The sequence below is a fragment of the Microtus oregoni genome, unplaced genomic scaffold (assembly GCF_018167655.1).
Source record: "Microtus oregoni isolate MIOR12 unplaced genomic scaffold, Mior012 000022F_ref0000154, whole genome shotgun sequence".
In the NCBI taxonomy this organism is placed as follows: domain Eukaryota; kingdom Metazoa; phylum Chordata; class Mammalia; order Rodentia; family Cricetidae; genus Microtus; species Microtus oregoni.
In genome coordinates, this window is record NW_024543081.1 from 10,155,368 (window position 1) to 10,172,056 (window position 16,689).

General features: G+C 48.8%; 1 protein-coding gene across 6 annotated transcripts in view; it reads left to right on the forward strand.

The window, feature by feature from the left end:
* The window catches only part of Pacsin2 (protein kinase C and casein kinase substrate in neurons 2), a 105,431-nt gene extending 91,127 nt beyond the window's left edge, over nt 1-14,304 (forward strand). For 3 of the 6 annotated variants that reach the window (XM_041672304.1, XM_041672306.1, XM_041672305.1), the window contains exons 6-12: nt 3,170-3,345; nt 5,088-5,208; nt 6,865-6,870; nt 8,476-8,597; nt 10,358-10,480; nt 10,973-11,169; nt 12,376-14,304. In XM_041672304.1, the coding sequence (XP_041528238.1) occupies nt 3,170-3,345; nt 5,088-5,208; nt 6,865-6,870; nt 8,476-8,597; nt 10,358-10,480; nt 10,973-11,169; nt 12,376-12,488 (858 nt within the window). In that variant the 3' untranslated portion in view covers nt 12,489-14,304. The remainder of the gene's footprint in view (nt 1-3,169; nt 3,346-5,087; nt 5,209-6,864; nt 6,871-8,475; nt 8,598-10,357; nt 10,481-10,972; nt 11,170-12,375) is intronic. The other 3 variants (XM_041672308.1, XM_041672307.1, XM_041672309.1) reach the window with 3 other exon arrangements.
* Nucleotides 14,305-16,689: the final 2,385 nt, after the last annotated feature.

The window sequence follows — 16,689 nt, forward strand, 5'->3', positions numbered from 1 at the left end:
ATATACTGAGGAAGACCTGGAGCCAAGGAAAAGGGAAGAGTGTGGCTGAAGGCTGGTCAGACTAGGTTCAAGATGTGAAGGGAAGGCTGCAGAGATCTGAGGATTAGATGCAGCTTGGAAGGAGGGTATGTCTGGGAATTCATAAGGAAGGTAGATGTAGAAGAAGCAGCGGGCTGCGTTCCTGCCCCTGGCCGTCTGGCTAGCTTATGCCCTGAAATAATAACACACAAACTGTATTCATTTAAACACTGCCTGGCTCATTAGTTTCTATCCTCGTACTGGCTAACTCTCATATCTTGATTAACCCATTTCTAATAATCTCTGTAGCACCACGAGGTGGTGGCTTACCGGGAAAGAATCAGCATGTCTGACCTGGCAGCTGGCTCCATGGCATCTGCCCTAGAGAGGAAAGGCATGGTGTCTGCCTAACTTCCCTTCTTCCCAACATTCTGTTCTGTTTACTCCACCTACCTAATTTTCTGTCCTATCAAAGGACCAAGGCAGTTTCTTTATTAACCAATGAAATCAACAGATAGACAAATGACCTTCCCACATCAGGTAGACATTAGAGAGAGGCAGTTGTCCTGTGACCACACCAAATAGCAAGCCTTAATAGCAAAGGTTACAAGAGCTAGGTTTGACAGGACAGTGTCTTTTAGCTAAGAAGAGAGAGAGCATATGTCTTAATATCCAGTGTCATGTCCTGGTAGCCCTCCTCTTCTGCTGTGAGGCGGTCCTATCTCAGTGGGTCAATGAGAAGGTCACACAGACATGAGTTTGTCAGAGCACTTTCTAATCTGATGTGCCTTACTAGTACAGAGAGAGCTTTTACTTCGAAGATCCCCAAGTCACAGGAATTAAATACCAGCTGGCATCTTGTCATTGAGAAGTTCCTGGGGGCTGGACTTCTAAAATCCCCTTGGCCACTGCTCTAAAAGTGATGGCGCAGGGCCCATGTTCCTGCCTGAGTCTATAGGAGCAGATGAGGGGGTTCACAGCAGGCTTTGTCTCAACAGTTGGCAGGTGGGAGTGCTGAGCAGATTACCTACCTGATACCCTTGCCGTACTTGATAAGGCTTGGCATCCCTTTGGATTGTGTGATGGCATTCCTGCTTTGTGAGTAAGGAGCCAAGATCAACGAGGACAAACACTATGCTGCTCTCTAATGTGAGAGCAGGGATTCTGACTCCAGAGCCTGCACTAATGTTTTCAAAACCTTCACTCCTAGCAAGGGGAAATGTCATCTCCATAAGGGTCTGTGACTCAAGTAGCCCACAGCCCACTGGGGGTCAGGAACTGAGGAACTTTTGGAACAGCCTCAGGTGAGAGATCTGCACCTCCATGGAGTGGGTACTTGAGCTCAAGAAGCATAAGGCCTGGGGAATACTTAAAGCCCTTGTTAGGATCACAGGGAATCTGCTGCCCAGGAAGGTGTTTAGAAGAAAAGTAAAGCACATGCATGCATGTGTGCATGTCTGTCTTTCTATGTAAAGGAAGGAGAGAAGCCTTGTTGTTTTTCACCATACAGAGATAGGTTCTTCTGCTCAGTACAGTGCTTTTTCAGAATAGACCTAGAGTATGAGAGGTCTAACTTAGAAAGTGTCAGTTAAGGAGACAGACACTTTGTAGTGACTTCCCTTTTGGAATTCACTCTCCCTAGGTGGTCTCAGAGCCTGAATGATCCGTGTAGCCCTAGAATGCTGGAGGGGATGCCAGCTAACAACAGCTGTTGCTCACAGACTTCCTTCCTGGCTAGGCAGGAAATGTATCTTGCAGTGTTTGTCAGAGAGGAGGATCACACCAGGGGTACAGCATTTCTGAGGGGCCATTGGGAACTTTGTACATCTCTGCTAGTGGATTTTCTCAATAGTGATGACCCTCTTGGTCCCTGCTTAATGTTGTGGACAGGACATAGCCTCAGTATAATCAAGTGGGAAGAGGGGAATGCAGTAAGAGGAAGTCTGTGGTTCTCCAAAGGCTTCTAGAAGCTTTGTGCTTTGAAGGCTCCTGCTCCTCAGTACTGAGTAAGGGTTTATGATCCAGGGCTCCTACACAGTGCTTCCAGTTTAGAGCACAGGATAGTGCTAAAAATGTCAGGCTGTAGCCAGAGGGTCTGTGGAACTATGTTCGTGCATAAGTGACCTTTCCTTTCTTTATAGAGGACCCAGCTTGACCATTTTTAAGTTCATAAAAGAGCAAGGAACCAGATGCCAAGAGATGGGCAGAAATGGGAATGGGGCCCAAATGTGGGTGGAACCTGCCTCAGGAAGTCAGTAAAAGTTCCCAGAAGAGTAGTCTCCTTAGGATGTACAGAAAGGGGTGTCTGAGTCCTGGGGTAGATGGAGTAGATTTGTTGCCCAATGTAAGAAGACAGGGAAGTTGTTCTAGTGGCTTGGGTGTTTGCCTGAAAGTGTGTGCGCATTTGTGTAGAGCAAAAGTAGTTTCAGGCAGACCAATAACTGTCTTCAGCTCTCATAGCCTCATGATGTAAAACCTTGTAACAAATCAGTGATTAGACTCTAGTTCCTCACTTCATCCTGGAAGGTACCCGTCAGCAGCACACACGGGCACTTGACCACTCAGGTAGTCAGTTCTTGTCACTCTGTGTAATACATGAGAAACAACTTGAAGGAGGAACAGTTTGTGTTTGTTCAGTCTCAGAGGCTTTAGGAAGGTCTACCTGGCTCTGTTCTGTACTTTCTAGGGGCAAATAAGAACACCATGACAGTGGGAGCATGTGGTAGAGAAGGCTGCTTACCTCTGGCAGGCAGAAACAGCACAGATCGAGAGACAAGACAGATCCATCAGAGACATGGTCTCTGAGACTTACTTCTTCAAACTGGGTCCTGTCTCCCAATAATCCATTCAGCTGTGAAGTTTTTGATGAAGTTAGAGCCCTTATAAGCCAGTCAGTATCCCGTCTGAATGTTGGTTTGACCATCTCTCGCCCATATCTACCTGTTTGGACTTGGCTCCAGTGAGAGACAGAGCAGGCTTAGAGAGAGTGACTAGCCATGGAGAATAACAGGGAGTTCCCGGATGGAGAATGCTAGGCTCAGAACTCTGGCTTCCATATTTGGAATCTGGGAGGCCTGAGAAGCAATGGGGCACCATGGTTAAACAGAGGTGGGATGGAAGCAAACCTCTGTCTGTGCCAATTTCAACATAGACCAAGGACAAGTATGAGAAGGCCCTGAAGGAGCTTGATCAGACTACACCTCAGTACATGGAGAACATGGAGCAGGTGTTCGAGCAGTGCCAGCAGTTTGAAGAGAAGCGCCTGCGCTTCTTCCGGGAGGTTCTACTGGAGGTTCAGAAGCACCTGGACCTGTCCAATGTGGCTAGGTAAGTTTCCCTGAGGCGAAAAAAGAGAGAGAAAAAAAAATTCCATCCATGTGAGACACAGGGAGGCTGGTATTGAATAGACTCAGGTGTTGCATGGCAGCCTTGGGGGTTGGGACAGTCACCCTGAGGGCTTTTCACACAACTTTCTGAATGCTCAGAGGACCTATTTGTAGAGCCAACATTCAGCCACAGAAGGCTTAAGCAGGGCAGGCATGTTGGGCTTTATGTTGCTAGCTCAAAATGGGTCTGGGCAGCAAGGGAAACTGTTCCGGTGCCACAGCCAAGACCAGCATTCTGAAAATCCACCTGGGCTGGTGCAGCATTGGCCAGGCCTCAAGTCTTCTGCCCCCAGGACAGTCCCTTGTAGATGTTATCTCGTCCCTGTTACTGTAGGTCCTGGGGAGGCCAGAACGGAAAGACACTCCAGTTTGACTTATGACATGGTGTGCCTGCATCAGGAGAGACCCAGAAAGCAGGACAGATGATGGGATAGAAATCTACTTCCTTCATCCATCTGACAGAATCGTTGAGAAATGAATGTCAAGTTAAAGCTTGTTGTCAGCAGAAAGTGACATCCCCTTTGTCTCTTCTAAAAAGATGGTGAAGTCATGGCTGCTCTGCTGTTATTTCGTCTCTGTGACATCCTACAAAGTAGGCAGAACTGAGCTGATGAGGAAACTGAGCTGCTACATAGCTTTTATGGGACAGGAAAAGAGACAGGGCTTCTGTGTGTGAGGTACCTTCCACTGTGTTTGTACTTGGCTGTGGCAAAGGCCTGAATCAGCACAGCCTGTCTCTCTGTTCCAAGCCACAGGGAGAGGGATGATACACGATGTAGTCACTCCTAGGGCTGCTGTTGGGCTGCATGGTAGACAACAAGGGAAGCTCGCCACTCAGTTCTAGAAGATACAAGTCAAAAACCAAGGCGTGGCCACACTCCCCCTGAAGGCTAGAAGTGCCTCTTCTAGCTTGTGGGGTCTGCCACAGTCCTCAGCTTTCCAGACAGCTGCCCACTTCTCTCCAGTCCTCTGGCCATCTTCCCCTGACTATCCAGTGTAGATTTCTCCTCCTTTATAAGGGCTGCTGTCCTTATAAAGGGGGCCGCTTTACTGAACCTGCTTTAAGTTGTTTTCAGCAAAGGTCACCCCCCAAGGTTAAGACTTCAGTCATTGTTTTTGGAGAATGCAATTCAATCCCTAGATATTCTGCACTGAAGGAAATTGAGGCTCAGAAAAGATAAAGACCCACCTATGTAGATAGTAAGTGACCTATCAGGTCCAGCCAAGACCATGTTTTTGTTACAGGAGGCCGGACTAGGCCTTGTAGTTCTGCCCTCCTCCCATACTATCTTTCACTTGGGGAGGGAAACCTCCAGCTCTCCTGAGAGCAATGGAGGAGGGGATATTCTGACATTCTCCTCTAATGGCTTCTTCCTCAACATGACCTGAGCCAGTGGGACTGCGCAGTTGCTACTCACACAGCACTCTCAGGATCCGACACAGGGCAGGTCTCAGTGTGCCACCTGGTTTGGTGTGAAACTTACTTGTTGGTGGGTCCCAGGTTCTGGAGGATGGTGTCTGCCTCTGTACATGTGACGGCCCAGGAATGGCATTCCTGTGTCTGGGAAACAGATTTGTGCAGACTGCAGAGACCATCATGTAGGCTACAGGGCCTGTTGTGGGCTGTGAGAATGATGGCTGGGCCCTGCCTTTTGTAGAGCTGCCTTTCTGTCTCTGATTTAGCTACAAAACCATTTACCGAGAGCTGGAACAGAACATCAAAGCAGCTGATGCCGTAGAGGACCTTAGGTGGTTCCGAGCCAACCATGGGCCAGGCATGGCCATGAACTGGCCACAGTTTGAGGTAAGGAGGTTTTGTGTGCCTGTAACTCTGCCCACCTGTGAAGTGACCGTTACCCCTCTAGTTGAGCTTTGAATGTTGCTCTCACTTCCTACTTTGTCTATGCAGTAGTCATGACTGGAGCAGTGTCTAGTGTCCCAGTGCTGTATCTGAAGTCCTCAGCTGCTCTCACTCACCATTGGTGTCCCCTCTTGTCCCAGACAAAAACTTGTGTTTACCCCCCAGCCAAGGTATCCAGGAACTGAAGTGCCCAATCTGTCCCTCAGGCCAAATGTTGGACCACAGGTGAAGGCGTAAGGCACAAACAATCCACACCAGTTTGGAATTATGATTAATAGGGTGGTATTTATTTAAAGGGGTAAAAACTTATAGATCACCGTCCCAGACAACAGCCCTCTGCGCAACCAGGCAGGGAGTCTAGTCGCCGAAAGCGGAGCAGGAAATGAAGAGAGAGAGGAGGAAAGAGAAGTGGCCGCTTTTTTAAAGGGAGAGAGACCACGCCCCAAAGGGCTGGTATCTCAGCAGCTATAGGCTGGAGGAGCAGAGGACCTCCCGCAACACACAGGTGCTGCCAATATCCCTGAGGTTTTCTCCTTATCTATTTTTTGGTGGCTTTTTCCTCCTTAGGTTGTAAATCCATGAAGCTTGTCTCAAAGTTAGTTTGCCTATTCTCCCATTTTGTGGGCCTTAGTGCTGCAGTATCTTTATGTTACAAAATCCAAAGGTCTGTGTATCTTTAGGCTAGGGTTTGATCACCAGGCCCACCCAGCTCCCTGACAGCTGTGTAAAAGTGGCCAGAAGCCCCTCAAGCCATGTTCTCTGAAGGAAGGCATTCTCTCCTCATTCACTTGGTGTGGTGTGAGCCCTGACCTTGCAACTGCTAGTAGGAGTCTTCCAAGCTGGGCACGTGCCTCTAGGGTGGCTATGGCTTCTCTGGCCTGATAGTAGCCACAGCCTAGACTGCATCTGTCCTTACCCCTTAGCAGCAGTGGGTCTTGGGCAAGCAACTACCCCTTTGTGTGGCTTAGTTTTTCCATGTTAAAGTATGAATAGCAACCTGGGGTTATTGAAAGTCATAACCTGATCTGTGTTGGATTATCACATAGACCTAGGCTCCCTGCAAGTTCCTCAGCCCTTTTTGACCAGTATTTGTCCTCATCCCCACTCTAACATTTTTTAGAAATTCATATGATTTTTCCAAATTGCGTCCCCTGCATCTGTCTATTGGACAAGAGGCTGCAGACCGTGAGGGTCCCTAGGAGACACTTGAGTCCAGGATCTTTTCTCTTAGGCATGGCCATAGAGGAAACAGCTCTTCTAGTGACACATCCCTGGGAAGAAGTATGCTGAGTGATACCTGAGGTATAGCTCCTACTCAGCTTCAGTCTGCTTGTTGCTGTAGAGTGGCGCAGGACACTGTTGTATGTGATACTTTCCTGCTCCTTCCAGGATGGCTACTATTTCAAAGAGGGCAGCAGTGAGGAAGATGGGGCTAATTGTCCTCCTGGAGAGAGTACCCTGGCTAGAGTCTGTGGACCACTCTGTGGTCCCTGGCTGGGGAACCAACCCTCCTGTGTTCCTTGTGTTCACGTTGATAGTTGTTGCCGGGTTCTCTCTGACTTTCTCTAATGAAGTTGTTTTCGTTTTTCATGCCACAAGGATGAAGTAAGTTTCTGTTTTATGATTAACTTATAGATTGCCAAGCTCCCTGCTGCATGTTGTCAGCCCACTTAATCCGTAGAGGCCCCAGTTCTGTGGGCAGAGAGGGTGACATTAGTCCTTTCTTCCAAAGGTTCTGGCACTGATCCCACCAGTCCCCAAGAGCTGCCTTGTGAGAGTCCACTCATATTCAGAGGTCACTGGAGAACTTGAGATTCCATCTGAGTTCTTATCCCACTATTTCTATCAGTACACCCATTAATAGATAAGGTGACTTGGATTGAGGTCAGTGGCCCAAGGCTATGAGCCACTCTTTATGGACCTTAATCTCTCTTGACCTCTCTATTTTCCCACCTGACAAATCAAAAGGTTGGTTTAATGTAGCTAAAATGCCCTGTGACCTTGATATTTTGTAAGATGGAACAAAGCTGTACACTAAGGCAAATTGGATTTAAAATTTTAAATTTAAAGTATGTGTGTGGTGGCGGGGAGTGGGGGGCAGGGTTCGGGGGAGTGCCATAAGTTAACTTTGTAGAGTTGGTTTTTCCCCTTCCATCTTTACATGGATTCTGGAGATAGAAATTGAGCTGTTACTCTTTTAAGGCAAATACTTTTCTGTTTCACCTGATCAGCCATCTCACGGGGTTATAATCACACTTGTTTGATAAATGGAGATGGGGTGTAAGGAGAAATTAAGTGCATAAATCCACAGGATTTTTCTGGAAAATCAAGACCTAGCCCCCTTTTCACCTATATTTTTCAACAGTTGGTGAAAGTCCCTTGTTAGGAAAACAGAAAACCTGTGGGGACACAAACCCTCTGTTTCTCTGCTAGCTGCCAGCATGCCACTCTGATTAAACATGATTAAAGGTCCCCTTTGGAGACCTGAGCATTCAGTGCCCACCTGTCAGTCTCATTTGCTATGCCGTAGCCACCTAGCCTCTGGTTTGATTTGTAGTTCTGGCTTCAGTTTTCCTATGTGGCAGGCATTCTCAGGACCCTTCAGAGAGCATAAATGGAAAAGATCCTTGATCCTCAAAGACTAAGCTGTGTCCCTCATTCAGAATTCCCACCGGGTTGGCTTGCCTGCATGAGAGGCTCGAGTCCCCCAGAGCCCATGGCATGGTGGGATGATAGCTCCTAAGAGCCGTGGTGAGTAGGGAATGGATTAGAAGGCTCTTCAGGACAGTAAGCATTATCAGCCATGGTTGCGTGTTTCAGTGGTGTGTGTGTGTGTGTGTGTGTGTGTGTGTGTGTGTGTGTTGCTAGGGATAGAATCCATGACCGTACGGATTACCTGTATGCTAGGCAGGCACTCTACTACTGAACTACCTCCCTAGCCTCAGACCTGGTTCTGTTGTCACTGTCATGTCCTATAAAGTCTGTTATTTCCTGTCAGGGTCCTGTGGTTAAATGGGTACTGACTTTCATAGCCTTTAGGCCCAAGAGGCAGTTTGAGGTTTGCTGGGAAACAGGAGAGCAGAGGTCACAAGACTGAATGTTACTAATAGCTCAAGGTGGGCAGCTGCTGGCTGAGCAGATATTTTGGACCACTATGCTTTCCCAGAAATGAGCCTCCCATTTCTTTCCCGTGGCCTGCTGCTTGCCTAGGAGTGGTCTGCAGATCTGAATCGAACTCTCAGCCGGAGAGAGAAGAAGAAGGCTGCTGATGGTGTCACCCTAATGGGAATCAACCAGACAGGGGACCAGTCTGGGCAGAACAAGCCTGAAAGGTGAGCGTCAGGCACAGCTCCAGTCCAAAACTGACCATCTGAGATCTGCTGGTCCTGGGAGGCCACCAGCTTGAACACTTGGATGATTTCACATGGGACGGAGACCCCAAGAACAAATATTCTGGGAACTCTGAGCTCTGGGTGAAGCATCTCTCGATTCTCTTTCTGCTCGCTGCTGGAGTTCCTGAAAGATCTAGAGAATGCCTTTTGCTCATTGTGCCTGTCCTGGTAAGGGAGATGCCAGAGTTAACTGCTTGTTTTCATGTTCATGGTGCAGCCCTGGATGGAAACAGCAGATAGAGACACTATGCCAGTGGCTTCATCCTGTTGGGACTGCTGTATTCAGGTGCCAGGAGATGCAGGACAATGGGGAGTGCTCACATGTCCCCTTACTTAGTGATAGTTATTTCTGAATAGGTTTGGGGTGTAACTCAGCAGCAGATCATTTGTCAGGCAAGCAAAGGCCCTGGGTTCAGTTCCAGCACCATGAACAGAACACTCCCTTGTCCTCAAGACAGAAATCTCTGACTTCATTGTCTAAAAAGACTTGTGGATAGGAGGAGTACCAACTGTTGTTGTTAGAACATTCTGCAGAGTATGTGCTGTAGAACTTGGCTAGAGGCCTCTGTTCTGTGCTTAGGTAATCGTCACCATAGCTCAGGTTTTAGTTAATAGGCTTAGGGTATAACTAAGGCACTAAGCACACTACAATCCCAGGCTCCCCAGTCACACATGGCTGGCCCTGCTCAGCTGCTGTGTTTGGAGTCTGTGAGAGCTCTATCTTGAGGGCTCAGCCTCAGAACCAAACCATTTTCTTCAGTGTGCTCAGTGCTAGGGGTAGGAAGGAAGGAACTGGGACTCAGAGGAGATCCTGTGGAGAATGCACTAGTTAGTGCACAGCACCAAGTCCCTCAGAAAAGTCAGCTAGAACGAGGAGCCCAGGAGGGCAGAGGGGTCAGGTGGTATCCAGCACACTGCCAGCCAAGGTCACTCTGGTATCTGAGGGGTTTTCCACCATCCCGTGGTGGCTCTGGGGTGGTAGCTGCTCAGTTTTAATGCTGCCCAAAGCCCTGGCCACTGGTGTGGGTGGCAGTTGTAGCCGAGGGAGCCAGTACATCAGCCCAGGGTGACTCTATACATTTTTCTTGTAATGTCTCCCTGATAGTGCTCTACACTCTGCAGCCCCAACAGCCCGCTCCCTAGCATCTAGTGTCTCTCTTGTTAAAACTAAGCTGGGAGATAGTTGGCAAAGTTACAGGGAAGGTTTGACACCAGAGCACTAGAGGGCCTGTGTGCAAAAAGAGTTTAGTGCTGACCGTGGAAACTCCAGCACCAGGGAGCTGCCATTGGCCTAGTTAGTAGTTAAAAGGAGCACTGGAGAGCTGGGGGGGGGGGGGGCGCTACCCCATGAATACAGCCCTTCTAGGGCTACTGCTTCCTAGGAGCTCCTCCATCAATTTTTCCTACTGACTAAGCCCTATGTGGGAATGAGGGGATAGGAGACTTGGAGAAACCCTGAGCCCGGAAGTACTTGTGCACCTGTGGTAGACTTACAGATGATCGCAGTATAGTGACACATCAAAATATAGCCACATGTCCTACTAAAATAATCTGTTAGTCACACAGCACCCTCCTTATCAGATGAGGGAGGAGCTGCTATAACTCTAGAGAGACTGTCACTATCTTCTGCAGCTGGAGTCACCAGGGCCCCCAGTGGGCCCCACACTGTGATCCCTGAAAGCTCTCTTTCTCCCCCATAGCAACCTTAGTGTCCCGAGCAACCCTGCCCAGTCCACGCAGTTACAGCCCAGCTACAACCCCTTCGAGGATGAGGACGACACGGGCAGCACCGTCAGTGAGAAGGAGGACATTAAGGCCAAAAAGTTGGTGAACACACACTTCGCTCTGACTTCCACCTCGCTTTCTGTGTGTCTCCTTTCTCTTCTATCCAGGGGTCTCTTGGGGTCTCACCCCTCAGCACTTCAGCAATGCATAAGTCCTGCAGGACCTGGGCACCTGCCCTCTGCATTCCAGACCTGCTGGAACAGTCAGGCCTCTCCACCTCTCTGGGAGGGCACAGCTAACACTCTTTGGTTGCTTTTCCTCTGTCCTTTGTTAACCCTTTAAGGCCTGAGCAGCACTACTACAGGAAGACAGACAGGCAGTCTAAGCCGGGGGACCTGCTGAAGGGGGTCGAGGTCTACTCTGGGGTTTTGGCAGCTCCCCAGCTTCTCTAGGGCCCAGGATGAGTGTGGATGGCATGAAGGCTCAGGGTCCTGGCTGTACCTGCCATTGGGGCAGGAATTCTGGGTGGGGACCTCATATCCTCCCTCAGTCCCGTGCGTGCTGGGAGCCTCGTGTGCTCTCTGTTGCAGTGTCAGCAGCTATGAGAAGACTCAGAATTACCCTACTGACTGGTCTGACGATGAGTCCAATAACCCTTTCTCGTCCACGGATGCCAACGGGGACTCTAACCCATTTGACGAGGATACTACCTCAGGAACAGAAGTGCGAGTTCGGGCCCTCTATGACTATGAGGGGCAGGAACACGATGAGCTGAGCTTCAAGGCTGGTAGGTGACCTTCCCAGGTACCCACCCTGGGTGTCTTTTCTTCTCAAAGTCTTGTAAAGTTCCTTCTAGTTTCATGTGTGGGTCTTAACTACAGTACCTTCCCCCTGCCAGGTCTTCACACATCCCTTGTCCCAACAGGGAGATGATAGTGTGTTGTTCATATTGGGGCCAGTTGAAGGCTGTCTGACTTGTGCTTTGTTAGCCATTGCCCTTCACTGTCTGCTATTTTTTATAGGTATCTGTGTGCTGTTAATTATATTAAGATCTCTGTGTTTTGATGTTTATGTGGTTAACTTGTCTCTTTGCAGAGGGTTAACTATCAAAGCCACCAAACTATAGCTACAGTCCCTCTTGGATACTTACCTTATTGTTAGCTCGTTGTCTCTGGTTTTCTAGGCAGAATCTTCTTGCAAGAAGCCATGCTTGCAATTTGGCCTGTCATTAGAAGCAAGATTATAAGAAAGGACAATAGTGACTTAAGTGTGTCCTTCAAAGCCTTTAGGGTCTAGTCAGAATGCCATCCTTGATCCAGAACTCTGTCCCTCCTCTTAGCCGTGTAGCTTGGGTATCTCATGCTCCCTACTAGTCCTCCCATTTATCCTCTTCACTACTGTAGACTTTGCTGTGCTAATCTTTTTAGCCCCTTGCCTGTATCCTCACTGTGAGCCAAGACAGTTTTCCCTTCACTCATGCTTTCTGCATTCTGGGCACCTTGTGTGTTAGCACTCAGGCCTCGGTGGTCTTTTCATCTGCGGATGGAAGTATCTAGGGAGAAGATCCAGGACTCTGCCAGGCCAGCAGTAGCTCAGGAAGCAGAACCTCAGGGCCAGAGGATACTTTGAACCACCACACAAAATGAAAACATGGGGACATGTTGCTAAGCAAGGCAGCCTGGAGCACACAGGATAGGTGCAAGGCTGGTGCTATTGCCACCTGGATTGCTAGTTGCTCCAGGATTACTTTGAGAGCTGCCATTTTCAGATCACAGTGGTCTCTGGAACAAAAGCAACGAGTACAGTTTAGTAGTGAAATATCCATGGTCTTGTCCCACCTTCAGGAGGCTCCCTGACCCTCTACCCTGGAGAACCTCTGAGGATTCTTGTAGAAGCATGTTCTATATCCACACAGGATTTGGATGCATAGGTGACTTTCTGTGGTCAGTGTCACCCACCCTGTCACTAAGGCTACCCTCTTTTTGTCTTGCAGGAGATGAGCTGACCAAGATAGAGGATGAAGATGAACAGGGTTGGTGCAAGGGACGCTTGGACAGCGGCCAGGTTGGCCTATACCCAGCCAACTATGTCGAGGCGATCCAGTGACAGGCCATGCATGGGCAGGCTGGCGGAGAGATGGAAGTGGGCAATTTAGGAGCTCCGTTAGCCTTGACCTGTGCAGTGATACCTCTAGCGCCCCCAGCAGCCATGTAGGCATCCACTCCACCTGCAAAAGATGATGGTTCTGTTGTTCTTGGCTTCCTGGTGTGGTTTGAAGGCAGATGAGCTGGTGATTTCACTGGGGATTTGGCCCCTTTCCAAGCACATCTGGGCAGATCTAGGCACAGGAAAACACGGTCCAACAGCAAAAGCCAAGCCCCTCCCTATCCCTACCAGCTCTCTGTATCATGGATCTGCACTTTCTTGCCCTTGCCTCTCTTGAGTCAATGATGGATCACACTGATTCTTGTTCCACTGATTGTTTTCTCTGATGAGTCCCTACCTGCAAGTTCAGTGAACAGACTTCAACGCCATTTTCTGAGTAAAGAGTTTGAGGTTTTAATTTAAAGGCAATGTACAGTTATACTTTTTTATATGCTCTTCCAGTCATGTAAATTATGGCCTAGATTGATCTGAGATGTTCTCCATGTAAGGTGTCTTCAGTTCTCTGCATTGTCCCGATGTGGGGTTGCTGCAGCAGGGATCAGTGGCAGTGCCAGCTCCAGGGGTAGTGTTATGCAGCATTCCCCAGCATCACCATATCTAGAAATTACTTTCACTGTGTTCTTGCTTCAGTTTTTCAAGTTAACAGTTTCTTAGTGATCTGGAAAGTTAAAAGAAGACTAACTTTTCAGAGCAACTGCATCTATAGATTAAGATGCTTTACATTAGACTCGTGTCTTGATGTATATCTGTATATTATTTGCTATCAGAGGATCTATAAAGTTCACCTACTGTTGAAATGAGAGTTGGTGGCTTCTGACAGCAGGTATTGTCAACTGCTTGAAGCCCCATGACATTGAGGCACAGGCATGGCTGGCCGACAGCCTCCTTTCAGTTAAGATGTGGCTCTGGCCTCTGAGTGGAGGCTGCTGAGAAGACTAATTCTCCCTGGCCAGAGCTCCAGCTCCTAGGTCTCTGCAGTCGTCACAGGCTGCACAGTCCCTGTGCCACTCACTGGAGAGTTAGAGGGTTTTCTACCCCCAGCACACATCCCTGTGGGTACCCTTATTCTCAAGTCCAGTGGGACTGTCCTGAGCCCCAGGGATAAGCTCAGGGAGGGCCTTTATTTTGTTAGCTCAGACAGTGGGCAGTGTTGCCGTGAGTGCCCTGTCGCACTGTGGATGTTTGTCATGACAGCTTATCAGCAGAAATCCTTGTTCCTAAACTATAGTCCTTAACTTTTAGAAATTCCTTTAAATGTATAGTATTTTAGAACAACAACAACAAAAAATCAATAAACAGTTGATCTTGTGCGTTTGACAGGCCCTTTGCTTTGCATCCACCCTCATGTTCACACAGCTGATAGATGAGACCTGTCTCCTTTGGGTCTCACCAACTGAAACTGGGCAAGATCGAGTACACAGGACCCCTTCTCAGGGCCACGTCTCAGCGTTCCTGCCACCAGAGACTGAGGACTTGAGGCACCTTAGGCACCTGTGTGGAGGGCATTCTGGTGCGACTCTCTCCCCTGACCTAACAGAACAAGACCAGCAACCACTCTTCCCCATACCTGTGTGTACCTACTATGTGTTGACCCTTGTGTGCCACTGTTTTGTTTTCTCCCAATAACTGTTCTCTGGGTGTAATGTGATCAGTGCAGGTCCCTTCCCAGCTGGTGCTAGGTGCACAGAGAACCTCTAAGAACCCTGTCTTCTATTGGGATCAACTGAGGAAATAAAGCTGGACTTGGTAGCCCTGATCAGTCTAGATAGAAAGTTCTTGTCACGGTTATGATCACATAGGCTGAGGACCAGGACCCATCACTACCCTTGGCTGCCCTTTCCCTAGCTCCCAGTTTGGGATCCCCTTGGCCTCCCATAGCCCCTGCACTGGATCAGAGCTGTTACTACTCTTGAAGAGCACTAGGGCCCCAAGCTGACTCTAGGTAGAATGTAGGGAGCCCCAAACCCTACCTGGGCAGGAGCTCCATGGGAGCTAACAAGAAAACTCTATCTGCCCAGCTCTGCTCCTCCCTATTGTAATATAAACATGGTCCAGTGACCTGTTGGGTTGGGTCCTGCTACAGCCAGAGCAAAAGCACTGGTCCTCAAAGGTCTCTGCAGATTGACGACAGCTATTTGGGACCATGAGCTTTGGCTTGGCCTACCCTGCCCTAAGAAGCTCGTGTGGCTGGGTTATACCAGGCTATTGGGGAAGCCTATAGGGGACTGCTCGTAACTCATAAGGATGGGTAAAGAAGGTTTGTAAAGGACCCCATGGTTCAAGGGCAAACAGGCCACATGAGAGGAAGGTGAGACTTGCTCATGGACACAACAAACGCACGGCATATGAATCAGGTTGCCTCTCCTGCTGGGAAAGGAGATGGACTCATTTATCCACGAAGTAGTTATTCACAAATATACACACCCGGCATTTATTGAGTACCTACTGTGTACTAGGCTCCAATAGAACAACCAGTGGGTACCCTTGGGAAGATGCCAAATCAGCCCTATACTGGGGGAATGTCCCTGGTCATAGATGATTCTGGAAGTCTCCAGATATTAAGACAAGCAGATGAGGCAAAGCACTTCTGGTCCTTACACTGTTTTCCCCCAATTTCAGTACCAAGCATCCCGAGTCCTTTCTCCCCTCTCCACTCTCCCATTAGGAGATCAAGCTGGACTGCAGACAGACAATACCTTGACCCTGGCAAGTACCTGAGCCTCATTTCTGTAAAGCGTCATCCGTTAGGATGACTGGGTGCCAGGCTGGCTCCCTGGGTAACACCTGCTCTTTGAGCTGCCTATTTTACCGCCATCACCTCTGCATAGGTCAAGCACTCTCCCCCTTGCTCTGTTGCACAAGACCTTGCCCAGAGCTGTTGTCTGAGGTTTTCTGTCCTGCCTGGTTCCCACAGTTGTTAAGTCCCAAAGAAATCACACAGAGGTCTACAGTTATTCTAGTATATATGTTAGCCACATGGCTCAGTACCTTTTTCAGTAGCATAGTCACATCTTGCTTCTGTGTCTGGATAGGACTGCAGAGGGAGCTTCCCTCTTCCCAGAATTCTCCTGTTCTCATTGACCTGCCTCTACTTCCTATGTGGTTGTCATGCCTATACTTCCTGCCTGGCTACTGGCCAATCAGTGTTTATTTAAAACATAATTGACGGAATATAGACACTTGTTCCCGTACCACAGAGCTTTTTGGGAGACAGGGCAGTTCTATGCCTCCCAATCCATTTTCCACATACCTACAGGAGGGAGGCAGAGGCCCCTTTCTGGACCCTGGGCACCCATATAAATGGGTGGGTAACGACTTCTCAGACCTACCTGTGTGGTCCTCCCTCTAGTAGAAAGAGGCAGAAGGGCCCTGGGGCCAGGATGGAACCAGACCCAAATTAACCACATTGGAAAGAACCAGAGCCAAGATAGAGATGGCTACAAAACACTGCAGGCTGTACCAGGTCGAGCTCAATCTGGCCTAGCCTGTGAGTACCAGACTCAGGGCCAGAACACCACCACTACAGGATACATATATGTCTCTGATGCCTGTTTTCTGACATCCTGCCACAGTGATGGTTTTTCAGAAGGGGATATTGGCAAAGGTGAGGGCAAAGGAAGCTCTTAGGATTAGTGCCCTTATAAAGGAGGCCCGAGAGGTCCTGTGAGGACACAGCTAGGAAGCACCATCTAGGAAGTGGCTGGGATTTGCTGTCGGGTATAACAGGATCTTGTACCCAAGCATGCATCCTAATCACCTGAGCCCTTGCAGAAAACTCTGGAGTTCCCTGAGCCTTGCTTTGCTTGTCATTAGGATGGAGCATTAGGAGTAGACATCTGTATCTCACTCCATGTGATACCCTATCCTAAACTCTTACATCTACTGACTTGTTTCATTTTCATGGCAGCCCAGCACACTAGGTAGTGTTAGCTTTATTGTATTGATAAGGAGACTGGATCACCGGGAAGCAACTTGACCAAAGTATAAAAGCTGCCACCCAACAGTAAGCTTCAGATCAGGCATGATAGCCCAGGCTCCTTCAAGCTAGACTGTATTGTTGGCCTGGTAGCACCTGCCTCGGAGGACACAGTACTGGGCCCCTTGCCTGTATGCACTGGTTCCCATGGCAATCGGAACCTGG